The 13,710-nt window shown below is 41.4% G+C and overlaps 1 protein-coding gene across 2 annotated transcripts in view; it reads right to left on the bottom strand.

The window, feature by feature from the left end:
• Nucleotides 1–13,710, bottom strand: part of SOX5 (SRY-box transcription factor 5) — a 274,532-nt gene that overhangs the window by 75,052 nt on the left and 185,770 nt on the right. For both annotated transcript variants that reach the window (XM_031063130.1, XM_031063131.1), the window contains exons 8-9: nucleotides 12,610–12,733; nucleotides 805–890 (exon numbers count right to left, since the gene is read on the bottom strand). In XM_031063130.1, coding sequence (XP_030918990.1) covers nucleotides 805–890; nucleotides 12,610–12,733 — 210 coding nt within the window. The remainder of the gene's footprint in view (nucleotides 1–804; nucleotides 891–12,609; nucleotides 12,734–13,710) is intronic.

Genomic DNA, 13,710 nt, shown 5'->3' with positions numbered 1-13,710 from the left:
CGAGCTAATGGAAAAGTGTCCTGGTTTCAGCTGGGATAGCACTGCCTTTCTTCTCTAGCTGCTACAGTGCTGTGCTTTGGATTTAGGATGAGAATAACGTCGGGTAACACATCCACGTTTGGGCTGTTGCTGAGTAGTCCTCACCCTAAATCAAGGATTTCTCAAGTTGTGAGAAGCTGCACAAGAACACTGGGAGGCAGCAAGGCTGGGACAGCTGACCTGAAGTGGCCAAAGGAATATTGCACAGCAGAGAATGTCATGTTCAGTCAATGAACTGGGGTCAGCCACTGCCTGGGGACAGGCTGGCACTGGTCAGCAGGTGGAGAGCAATTGTTTTCCTGGGCTTTATTCTTCTCTCTCTTCCATTACAATCATTGCTATTACTACTATTGCATTTTACTAGATATCATTTATGGAATGTTTTTATCTCAACCCCCAGGTTTTACCTTGTGTATCCCAATTCCCACTTTTGGGAAGTCAGAGTAGGGGCTGTGTAGTACTGAGCTGTTGTCTGGGGTTAAACCACGCCAGCAAGAAAAGCAAACGTCCTGCTATGAGGAAACTCAAAGTACAAACCTAACAGCAGTTAACTTGACAACAGGGACACAAAAAAGCAACCAAAACTTCCAGCAAGGTGAGAGGACAACGCGTTATCATCTGACGACTCCCCTGCTTCAGACGCAAACTCTGCGCGCGGAGAACAGCCCGAAGACCCCTGTTAATCGTGCTGTGTTGCACAGGAGAGGAAAACTGGTTTTCATATTTACTTAACCTTTGCCTCCCCTGCATTGAGCTGGGACTTACCTGCAGTTGGAGAGGGCCTAAGCCCGGCGTTGCTGCGGCAGCAGCTGCCATGGTAGTTGGGATCAGCTGAACGGGGTAGGGGTCACCTAAGTAAGAGAATAATAGAGGCGTCAGCACCTTTTATCTGCTCTCCACCTGCAAATTAAAGTCCTGCATTCACTCTTTCCAAAAGCCTTCCTTTGTGTGCCTCGTTGAGGCCTAATGAAAAGCTCTATTGTGCAGCCTTTTACTAACACTCTTTTCACAATTCTGGCTGGGAGAGGAATGTGAATAAAAGGCACAAGCAATTAAGGCGGAAACCTCATCCTTTTTCATGATGTATTTAGGGAAATGGGGAAAAAAAAAGTGCACATTGATCAGAAGGGTGCACTTCAAAAAAAGGAAAGAAAGAAGATGGGGGTGGAGGAGAAGAAAAGGAAAACAGTACAACCTTGATAAGATCACAGCATTAGAAGGGAACAAATTTACAAGCTTGTCCAAAATATGAAGTTAACTAAACTCCGCTCACTGTTAGCAAACTGAGCCTCACGCAGAGCAGAAATGGCACTCAATTGAACACAGTTTTCTTTCAGGGGAGGAAAAAAAATCTCACTTTAGTGGCAGGGTTTGATCCTGCAACAGGAAAAAGCATGTGAAGCTAAGGAAATCAGATACAAGCCTTTGAAATCCCTGCACCAACTCCACTTCACGACTTGAGATTCAATTTTGCTTCTGAAGGAAAACTACTTCAACTTTTAGTAAGAACTGCATTGTGCTTAATGAGATAAAGGGAGCCAGTAAAGGTTTTAAGAAAAATTGCAGGCATTTATAAAGGAAAATTACCTGAAATGGCAAAAAATTGAGATGGAGACCGGCTCGTTTTAATGATATGGAGAGCTCACTTTTGGTGAACTCTAACACTTCTGATTTGTTAAAATAAACTTCATACTACCCCATCCACAAAACTATGAGGAAAACTAGCAAAAATAATAAGAAACATTACACACATTATATTGGTTCTTCAAGTGATAAAATGTTTTAACACTTGCCACCCAAATAAGGCTCACTAGAGCATTTCTGTATGTCCCTATGTTCTGATTTCTGTAGCACAAAAACAGCCACTGGAAATAAGACTATGGAAAAAGCAGAACACTCTATCAGGAAAATCTACCTAAATGTTGCTGTACATGTCATTAAAAAGGTAGATTAAATTTTTTCCTCTTTATTGTGCTTTTTTGAATGAACTGGGCAAAAAAATACAAAAGACAATTAAGGAGGTAATGCAGGGTGTTCTGGACAATCATTAATAATTATTATTGAATGAAAGTTTCAAATGTTATCAAGCCTTAGTTACAGGAAACAGAAAACAAAGGGAAATAAATTTATGTATTTTTTTTTTAATGTTAGAAATAAGCTGTGTTGGTGTACACACATCCAGGTAAGTGGCTAATGTTTCTTTTCCCTTTCTATAATGTAACTTTCTTCAGTTAGACCTTGTCATTCAAGGATTTTTATCTCCTCCTGTTAAGAATTAAACACCACAACTTCTAGTAATGGAGGGCCAACAGCAACTGGGCTGGCAAAGCATCTTAGCAGATATTTAACTTAACTAACTGTGCCTGTTTATATTTAAGAACACCTTAAGTAATGCTTTGTTGACTGAAGCCTCACAGCCATTCAGGGCTGGCCAGCCAAGCAACGAAAACCAAAATGTCCACAGGCATCCCCATTCCCAAGTGTCTCTGCCACAACAATTCCACTTATTTATTTGTCAATGGGCAGCAGATTTCCTGACATGCTTGGCTTTCTGTTTCTTCCCCAGAGAAAGCCGTTGTTTTACATTTTCCAATCTTATTTTGCTTTCTGAGGGACCCACCTGCCTTTTCCTATCAGGGACTGAATCAAAAATGTTTCTGACTTGGCATTTTCTGGAGAGCTACCTTGTGACCTAGGCAGTGGCCTCAGACACGTGGAGGCACAGAGAAAAGGGAAACAGTGGTCAGAGAATCAGGGACAAAGGTGTTCAGCTGCTTCCACAGCACCACAGAATGAGCTCAGCATCATTCCAAAACTCCCTCCTAAAGAAGACATTCTGATCAGAAAACAGCCGTGAAAGAAGATAAAATTTTAAATTTTTCAACTGAAAGAATGAAAGAATGAGGGAAATTTTCTCAGTAGGATGCTGATTCTTACAGCCCATTAAATTTCTAGTTCTGAATGATTTGCATTAAAACACAGATACCAAAAGATCAGCTTCCATGCACTCTCCCACATTTCTCTCCACACACAGCCTCAGTCCATCATGCCAATTCCTAAATCCCACTGTTCCCACCAACAGCCCAGTGGAAGAGCCAAGACTAAAACCCACAGACAGCTCTCCAGAGCCAGGGAAGGTTCTGGAACTCTATCCATGAAGCACTCAGACACTGACACCACACAGTGCAGGAGCACCTGCCAGCCCCCAAAATACCAGCAAAGACCTCAGGTCTTGTCTGATAAATACACAGTTTTTGCTGTTGCTCTAGAACATGCTACAACCTTCATTGTATCTTTAAATGTATTCCCGTATCAGAGTGACCTTATTGACTGAAGAGTTTTAGCTAATTCTGAAACCTAGGAAATGCATGTCTTAACTATTACATTTCATCTTATTTTTAGAGGTAAGAAGTAGCTACATTTTCTTCCAAGCTCTAGGAGCATTTCAGGAATGTGAGACAAGACAGGCAGTTCTCAGAAATGGGTATTTCCCAAGCCACTCAAAGTCTGTACCTCTGAAAACACCAGTAAAATCTCAAACAACCATATTACATTTCCATTTACAGAACTCATTATTAATCGAATGCATGCAGGCAGGAGCATCTTTCAGCCACCAAAAGAAACATTTTGTGCAGTCATTTCATGTTCCAAACTACCTCTCTTGTTATGCGTGGACTTTTTGTACAAACAAAGCAGCAGAGAGAAGTTTTATTGTTGTTTTTCTTTAGTAGGCCATATGGTAAAACATGGAGCAGATCAAAGGCTGAGATTTTTATGGTGACAACAAGGCAAAAATCATTTCATTAGCTGGTGTACTATTGCCTAATACATAATTATTTCCCAGCTAGCTGCTGACATCACTTTGAAGAGCAGAATCCTTCAAGGCTGGCTACATGAAGAGAACCCAGGATTTATGCACTGGTGATGCAGCAGCTGAAGAAGGGAAGGGGAAACATCAGCCTGGGGGAGCTCAGGGGGAATAATTCATGGGGAATATTAAAATATAAAGGGATATTGCTGGTGCCCACTCTGGGCAGTGCCAGAGCACAAGGCTGAGTCCTCAATTCTGTGCCAATACTTTATTTCTCTCTCAATCCTTCTTCTGGTCCATCTTCCACAAACATACCCAGAACCTCTTTCCCGATAATTTATGCACTGCAACTTCTTTCAATTTCAAATCACACCTTCATCCTTGCCCAAAATAATCTTCCAAGATCTTGCTTACAAGAGGATTTTTCATGAAGCACGTTCACTTTCAAGCCACTCTTTCTATGAACTCTCCTGTGAGCCTCTACTGAAAACCCTTTTCTGCAGGAGTTAAGCTGTGGTCCAGAGCCAAGGGGACCTCCTGTCCCAGCACACAAAATAACAGCTCTGTGTTTAGGAACTTCATTTTGAGCTGACTGGCTACCAGCTCACAGGTATGAAATGATTCTGTACTTGTGGAAATACCACAATGGCTCTAAAACCATTTATATGTTTTGCAAAATCTTATCAAAGGAGTTTTTTTAAGTCAAAAAACATTAGGACTTTTTTTTTAAGTGAAAATAAAGCATAAGAGTTAACATAATGTCTGTTGCACCATTCACCAAAACCCCGAAGATGTTTTTTGTATTCCTTTTTCTGTCACTCATCTCATTTATTCTCCTTCATGGTGTAATCCCCCCTAGTGTCTTGTCTTGTCTCCTGACAGGCTGCAAGCTCTTCAGAGCAGGCACAATTGTCTTACTTGTTATATAAATCAAGTTACATGCTAATGTTAAATTATAATGTTTTGACAGGATTTTAAAGTTGAACCTGATTATATGAAACAATAGAACACTGATTTTTTTTTTCCCTGAAATTTTCTTCTCTTAAAAAAAGGATACCAGAAGAGGAGAAGTAGGGCATTTATTCCCTGTGATTTTTTAAAAACTCATTGTTTTTCTCCTACCTTTCAGGGACAGCAAATGAAAAAAAAAGTTGGAGATGATGGGAGAAAAGAAAATAGTGTAAAGAATATGAAGGGTACGAAACAAACCCTAACTCTTAAATTATAATTTCCAAGACCAAATTAAATTCCATGAAAAATACCAAAACAACCATTTTCTTATAGTACATTCTGTTCACTGAAAAAGAAATCTATGTTCTCTTCCCCCCATTTTTGACAAATTCTAGAAAAAGCCACAATAATTTTACACTCAATTTATCAATTAAGTGTATTTATAATGAATAATCACAGCTGATGGCCAGCTGACAGGTAAGGCACTGCATCTCTTCTCCCCACTCATTTATTCTCAACCTCATTTTCCTCTCATCCTCTTGGTGTGATGGTGGACATGCAGGAAAAGGAATGGGAGGCTGTGGAAGACATGAGCAGTGTTCCCTGACTTATGGATTTAAATTAGTAAGAAAAAGAGGATGAAGAAGACACCACCAGTGGCTTCCAAAAGGAAATCCCAACTGGTTCAGACCTCCCCCACAAGGACAGCCAGATGTGGAGAGCTGTGCAAACAGCTGCACTGTCCCTGGAGCTTGGCAAGCCCCAGCTGAGTAAAGCCCTGAGCGATCTGAGCCCATCTCCTTGATGACCCTGCCTGAAGAGGCTGCACTGCAACCTTCAGACACCCCTGCCAACCAGAACAATCCATGATTGCAGAATACACACTTTTAAATGTTTGTTCTCTACCTGTAGAATAAATTACACTTATTCAAAAACTCCAGCTTCCAAGGAAAGCCTTCCATGAAGGTTTGTACGTGATCATGAATTTAAAAATCCAGGACTTTATTCTGTTGCCCAACTATGGATAATAGTGAAGCACCAGACATTGCTCATGGCCTAGACACTGAGCTGAAACTGCCAGCCTGTTTTTACAGGTCCCCACTGCTCTGCCTGTGCTTTGTTGTCACTGGAATTCTGAGGAGAAGCCACACAGAGATGGGGAGCTGTGGAACTCTTCCATTTGGAAACAGCCTTCGGGTGTGTTGTTCTGTTCTGCAGCCCTGTCTCCTTCCATTACATCTGCAACCCCACAGAGCCATCAGATCCCCATGGATGCTGAGAGGCAGAGCTGCCACCAAAAACTGCTCCTCCTTGCTGTGCCTATCCACAATGCCCTATCCACAATGCTCTACCCTCATCACAATGTCTATCCACACTGCTCTTCCCCAGTCCTGGGGGAATATGAGGCTTGGGTCATATGCTCATTCCTGTCCAAGGCATGAACAGCAGCCCTGGAAGAAAACTAACATCTATCTTCACAAAGAAGCTGCAGCACGTGGTCTTCACAACACAGCTTCTGTTTTTGCCATCCTGATAAAAACACAGCAAAGCCAATGTTTTTTCCACGTGATCTGGTGGTTGTCATGACCTGCATGTCAGCTGACACAGTTAAATCAGAAATTAGCACTCCAGTCTCTTTAGAAGACAGGAACATGGACACAGAGCACAAGCAAAATGGTAAGACAGTCCACCATGATACTCCATTAAACATGAAACATGTGACTGACTGAAAAACAGAGGCACATCAGCAATTTTCCCGGAGGAACTTTATGGTATTTAACTCCTAAACATTAATTTTATTGTATTATGTGAGGAACCAATTAACAGAGCTCCACTTTTATCAGACATCAGAATTATTGTTCAGAACAGAGATGAACGGTAAATTCAGCATATTTCAATTTTATTAGGCTTGACTTGTTCATCTCTCATATTCTGCCAATTTTAAGAGGCAATCAGAAATTTCATCAATAAATTTCTGTGAATTATTTAGAACACCTCCAGCAGCAACAAGCTGATATGTAAGACATATAAAATGTACCTATTGTATATTCAGATCTCCCCCCCAGTTGGATATGGTTGAAATAGCGATTTAAGTGCTTTCAAAAAACCCTCATGTTGATGACATCTGACGGCAAACACAGTATGATTTGTTACAACAAATTATCCACAGGGCACAGGACAAATGGGCAAAGAAAAACAATTCTTGTTTCCAAAATTTGTCATATTACCATAAAAACAACACAGGTATCAGCAAATAAAAGGTTACATGTTCCTGAGAATTTGCCAATAACCTGGAAAATGTACTTGGGGTAAACCCCATTTCTGGAAATACAGACTTGGAAACTATTGTTTCCTGAGAAAACAAATCTTAAAAATCTCCAAGTAATTTCTTGCACAGCTTAGTTTAGAAAACAAGGTGAGTTGTTCTTCATCTTCTACAGAAGCAACTCTGTGGAATTCAACAGCTTCAGTCATCCTGAAAAGCCTCAGGACTGACAGAACACATCACACAGCTTTACGTACAAGTCAACATTTCCTTCCCTTTTAGCATGATGACCAAATGTTTTAAGAAGTGTTGGAGTGCAGTTTCCTAAATTAATCCTACTTAGATCACTAATTAGGGAAGACCCATCTAAATTTGGGCTACTCTGTGCAGCTGACCTGGAAGCCACTGGCAAGCAGGGCTGCAGATGTAGAAGCATGGAAACCTTCTGACTATGCTGATCCTTGGATTTATTGATGAAGATCCAGAGAACTCTGTTCTCATCCTAACCCCTTCTGCCTTTTTTATATCTCAGCCCCCAGAAGCAGCCCCGTGTGCTTCCCCAAATCTTTATTTCACACCCTTTAGCATCTCTCATATAGGAGATACAGCCATGCCTTAATATTCTAATATTCCACATACATTTGTGCATTAATAAAAGGATCCTATAGACCCATACATGCGTGCATTAATAAAAAGATCATACAGATCCATTTGTGCATTAATAAAAGGATCATACAGACCCATACATGTGTGCATTAATAAAAGGATCATACTACCTACAAATGATGAGCAGCTTGCTCAGGGGCAGAACTATGCAGTTTTTAAAGGGCACAGTACAAAACTTCTTCTCTTCTATCACTTGCACCATTTTTATGCTTTCAAAGCACTTCTCAAATATTAATTAGCTCTAAATAAATTCTAATTATTTCTAAGAGTGGCCCTAGCAGATCTGTATCATCTGGTGTGAAATCTGACTTCAGTGAAGTCAACAGCAACAGCTCCTCAGACCTCAGCAGAGCTGACATTTCCCTTGCCATTGCTAAAATCTGGGAGCTGTGTCTATTATCTGCTGAGTGCCACAAGGAGGGCTGAACTAGCAGGAGTAACCAGTGATGAGGGTATGGGATGAGAAGGAAAGAAGGGTTAAATGACCTGAGCCAGTCTGGGGAGCCCAAATGTGGGAGAAGCTCTGGGAAATGCAGCAATCAGACTCTGTTTGACTTCAGCATCAGCTCAAAAGGAAAGGGCTCTCCTGCTGCTAAAACCAGTTTAAATAGTTGGGATACTGGGTCAACTCCTCAAATCTGCTCATGCTGCCAGTCACTAACTTAGTCAACAACTAGCCTTGAAACATCAGCCCTTTAGAAAAAGATTTGCATTATATATCTATCTATAAATTACATATTATGTGTATAATAACATACATATAAAGAGGTGTGCACGAAAAACTCAAAAAACTTAAATTTCAAATAGCACACATTGCATGAATAACTAAATATAGGGCAAGTAAGTATGTAATCAGTATTTACCTTGCTAACTGGGGACTATATAGCCCATCACACACTGCCAACTTTTTTTCCTCGTAAGAAAAGGTACTTCAGTTGTAAATAATAATATTAAATATTTTATACATGCAATTATATCTAGGTATGGAGGTTAAAAACTAACTGGAACCAGAGAATATGAATCTTTTTCTCAAATAAAAATGTAATCCTAATAGAAGTTCCTCCCTTCATCTCTGCCAACTTTACCACCACACAATATGCCATAGAGAAAAGAGGGGAAGTGTCAACTTGTGTAAATTGTCCCTTATGTAATGCAAACCATCTGTTTAAAAAAACAAAACAAAATGAAAACCCAAGCCACTCCCAAGCGTGATCTGCTATGGGGAAAAAGAAAGAAAAGAAAATGTAGTACATCAAATTGGAAGCCAAAGACCATGACCTGCCATGTAACCACGGAGAAAATATTTACCCCTCTCCTCCCTTTATTTACCCAATTTTGAAAAATATTTGGAAAAGCATAATTGAATCATTTGCTCTGCACATAATAGAGACTGATATTGCTGGATTTTTTTGAGCATTTCATCTCTCTAGAATGTTTTCCATCAGGCTGGAACCAAGCAGAGAAAAACTCTTTGTTTCCAACACCACATTTCACAGTGATGCCACCACTGGCTCAGAAGGTCCCTGAGTCCTCAGTCACTGCAACCTGGCAAAGGATGGGGATAAAGTATCAGTGCACTATCTGCCCTTCCTTGGGTATCTGCCATGAAAGGAGTCCAAATGGATCACTGCTATCAACTGTTACGATTATTTTTGTGTTCTCTTCAGTCTAAATGCTCAGAAAACAAAGTCTGTGTAGAGAAAGCAGTGCTCTTGTCTTCCAGCCCCTGTCTGGTGAGTGATGAGTCCTCTGGTAAGCACTGCCTGAGGAACCCACTTTTCACTCTGAAATCATTGGGGGACTCACATTTCACCTTATCTTGGGAGGCACAGGTGGGTCAGAAAGCGCTGAATGAGTTAAATTAGGTTTTATTATCGAAGCTGAATGCCAATAAAACAGCAGTACAGCTATTCATTATTTCTTCTCTTCTGCACTCCCTGAGCCTTGATCACACATTCTTGCAGGGCTGAAGAGGCCAACAGCTCCCACCACAGCTCCTGCAGAGGTTTCCACTGTGACCAGGCTGCTCTGTAATCCTTCCCAACACGTCTCCATGAAAAAGAACCATCTCAGTTGAAGCAATTCTAACAGAGAGTCCTTGCTGTCCCAGCCTGGGCAGAAGCAAGTTTGAGAATGCTTAACCAGGAAGCTTGGCCCATACATCTCCTCCTGAAGTCCTAAATTCTCACAGGGGCAGGGTGCAGAGCAGCACAAATGTCCCTCTGAATGTGTCTCCACAGTCAAGGAGCTCTGCATCACTAGCTAGTTATGAAAATATTGGTTGTTGCAATAATTCTCTCTTCCTTCTCCCCCAAATTTTCAAATCTCACTTTTTTTGAGGAACAGTATGTGAAAACTTTCATAGCTTTATGTTCTTTGTGACTGAAATTGAATAGTCATATGGAGTTTTTTATCATTCCTATCTGCAGGTTGTTAATGCTAATAAATAACAGAATTATCACTGGAGAATTTCCATCAGTCAGCCACAGAAAACAATTCTGAAAAATGCAATCAGTCCAGAAGGAAGGGCAGATTTTCCAAAAGGACTGGGAAGATGTGGAAGTGAGATCCATTTTTGTCAGGCACAGACACTGATTTTAAACCACAGAATGGCAGTCATGTACAGATGATGCTGGTGGGGTCTTTGGAAGTTCCTAGGAGGGCTCTGCTCCCAAAAGCAAACTCGGTGAAAATCAGGCATTTAACCCATCCAGAAGCTGAGCAAATTGATCTGCTGGACATTCTCTGTTGCAGCACAATGCTGGTACTGCAACCCACTCCAGCTCAGTTCAAGCCAGCACAGGTGACTGCACTCAAGTGTGCAGGACAAGAATTTGGTCAATACCCCTAAGGCTTAGATCCTAGTGCCTTTGTCATTCTTAAGAGGAAGGTCTAGTCTCCCAAATCACTCAGGTGCTTAACAAAATTGTATCCAAAGCTCTCTGGCTTACAGACTTTGCCAAGTGGACTGATACACAGTAGGGCAAGCAAAAAAATGGGAGAAATAGTTTTGGTGGTCTGTCAAAAACATGACTTGATGTGAACATATTGTGGTTTGAAGGCAGCCAGGTGGAGCTTTCCAGGTGTGGCTACATGTGAGTTTTTGTTTACTCTAGATGCTGAGTGAAAGGAGGAAACCCTTTGGACTACTTATCACTTCTCCTCAGCTTCTCAGCCAAACATGCCAGGCAACCACCAAACACAGAGCTGCCTTTTTCCACTGGCTCCTGCTCAGCCCTGCATCTTGGCACGCTGCTCACTCCAAGCCTCGCTGCCAGAAGCAGCAGAAACTTTGCTCTTTTTGCCTTTCAATTTTCAGGGTTACACAAACACCTAATGTCACATCTATTTCACAGGTGTGAGGAACTACAGGACTATCATGGAGTTAATATTCCATAGATGTGAGGAACTACAGAACTATGATGGAGTTAGTATTCCATAGATGGGAGGAACTACAGGATTATCATGGAGTTAATATTCCATAGATGTGAGGGACTACAGGACCATCATGGAGTTCATGTGCACGCAGCACAAAGAAGGGAAAAAATCACCTCAGCTCCTTCTACCCAAGCTGGACTTGACTAACATGGAAACAATATCATCTGCCAGACCTGTCTAACAGTGTGCTTTGCTGACCTTTTCCAGACCCACAGTGATGGCAGCATTCACATTCAGCGTGGCTCACAGCTACACACTCTGCAATGTGAATCACTGAGGGGCTGAGTGTGTGAAATCACTGGAAGAACTGAATGAGACCATGTTTTGGCACTGCAGCTGCTGAGGGATGGGAAGTGTTTGGAACAGTATTTGCAACAGTGGTCCCAGTCTGTAAAATATCAGGAAAAGGTGTTATGGCCAAAGAAACTGAGTTAGTGCTCAAGTACTGTGCCTGTGATGTTCAGAAGCTGAGAGAAATCTGAAATTGTGGGCTAAGCCAGCTTAACTAAAGAAATCTTTTTATGTTCTAAGTTCACAAAAAATGCAGCAGCGGCAAGTGCTGAGTAACTCAAACCAACTGACGAATTAATGAGTTAGTCAAGGATACAGATGGATACAGAGACATGGACATAACAAACACCCAAAGCAGAGACAGAGAAGGGTACAACAGGCAAGTCCTGGATAACTTGGTAGAAAACTGATGGCAGAAGAGTTCTACAAGTGCATGAAAACAAGTCTATGAAATTCATGCTCTAGCTAAGTTTATTCACAGAAATAAAGTTCCTTCATTATTTCTTATTTATCCTCATCATGTTGACAGGAAGATGAAATCCTATAGAAGGCTTAAATAAAATATAAAAAAAAAATCTGCGGAATGTAGAGAACAATACAAATCTTTTAAAGATTAAAAAAAGTAGATGCTATATTTTTAAGTGTTAGGCTCTCACAAATATCCTCAGAGTTTGTGTTAGTCCATCAAACTGAAAGGCATATGCTATCTTTGATCTCTGTGCAGAACCTCCGTTGAGATTAATGTGAGCTCTGTGTGAAGAAAGAGACTAGAATAGGCCCTCAGTTCACAAATAGCAAGCAGTCTGCTCCAGGAAAAAACATGTTTTCTTACAACAGTGTTGAAATTTATTGGGAAGTTTCAAATAGCTTCTCTTCAGATGCAAGTTTGTGGTCATGAGCATGTTCACTTGTCAGAAAGACCTGTCAGGGAGAAGGTGCACAAATGCAGCTCTTGTGTCAGATGTTTGGCTGTTGTGCAGGAACACATCCTTCATCTCTGACAGGCTTTTCTCATGCTGTAACAACCAATCCCCTGTTTCTCACTCATCCCTGCAAGCTGATGGCTCTGTCCTTGGACAGGGTGTTATTTCTACACAGACTGTGCCCTGCACTACCCACTCCAGCTAGAGAAATCCCCAGGACTTACTGCATCCCGCCTTGTAGCTGAAGCCAGGAGGAAGGAGGAATCCTTGCTGGGCAGCTGCTGCCAGGGTGCGCTGGTCTGGAGGGAACACGGGGATCATCAATGGAGGCAGCTGACCCTGGACCCGCTGAACAGAGAGGGACAATCAAACACAGAATTTGGGAGGGACAAGGTCTGGCAATGTGCTCTCTTTCACTGCTGATCTGGATTCACCTCTTCATGTTGGGGTATTCCAGCAGCATCAGCTGTGGGGCTTCATCTTCATCACCAAACACTTCATATGAATGACATGAACCCAAAATAAACTGAAATGTTTCACCAAGGCATATCTACATCCCACTTAATTATTCCCCCCACAGTTCATGATGACTCACTTATCTCTGGCTGTAGGGGGGCACTTCCTTCTCTTTACTGAACTGCGCAGCAGTATCTGTCTCAGACAGTAGCTTCCACCCCAACCAAGCCCAAACACAAAGACACCTCCTCAGAAAGGAAAAATAAGTGTACAAGTAGCACACAGCACAGCCAATGCTATTTTTCTGCTCATACACGTGCACTTATTTGTACGTGTGAAAAAATAAAGCCTCAGAGAAAAGGCTGAGACCCTTTATTCACAAATCAAACAGCTGTGTCTGAAGTGTTAGGCATTCAACTTTGCACAGCAGCTCTACACAACCATGCAAGTCAGGAAGTGGAAAATATTATATTGTAAGTAAGTGGATACTGCAGGGGACTAAAGCCATGCAGAAATTAGTCATCAAAGCTGGAAGAGGGCCATGGCACAACGTCTACTGCTGCTGCTTTTACCCAGTTCCGTTAATAGCTTTTATAATTGATGGAAATGGAAGCTGTCTCTGTATTTCACACAGATGAGAAACACAAAGTTTGCTGGATTAAAATGCTGAATGTCTAGTTTCAGTTTAAAACCCCCACTGTACTGACCAGATCACTCAGTCAAGAAGGACTGATCTCTTTTTAAGAGAGCTCACCTAGATTTTAATGGCACTGTAAAGCTGAGGCACTGGAGATGGAGATGTCTTTGAAAACTACAATTTATTTTGTGGTTAAGTAACTCAGGAAATCAGAGTATCCACAGACAACCTT

The sequence above is a fragment of the Geospiza fortis genome, unplaced genomic scaffold (assembly GCF_000277835.1).
Source record: "Geospiza fortis unplaced genomic scaffold, GeoFor_1.0 scaffold292, whole genome shotgun sequence".
Taxonomy (NCBI): Eukaryota; Metazoa; Chordata; class Aves; order Passeriformes; family Thraupidae; genus Geospiza; species Geospiza fortis.
The sequence above is the reverse complement of the archived record's forward strand: the minus strand, read 5'-3'. Positions and strand labels throughout refer to the sequence as shown.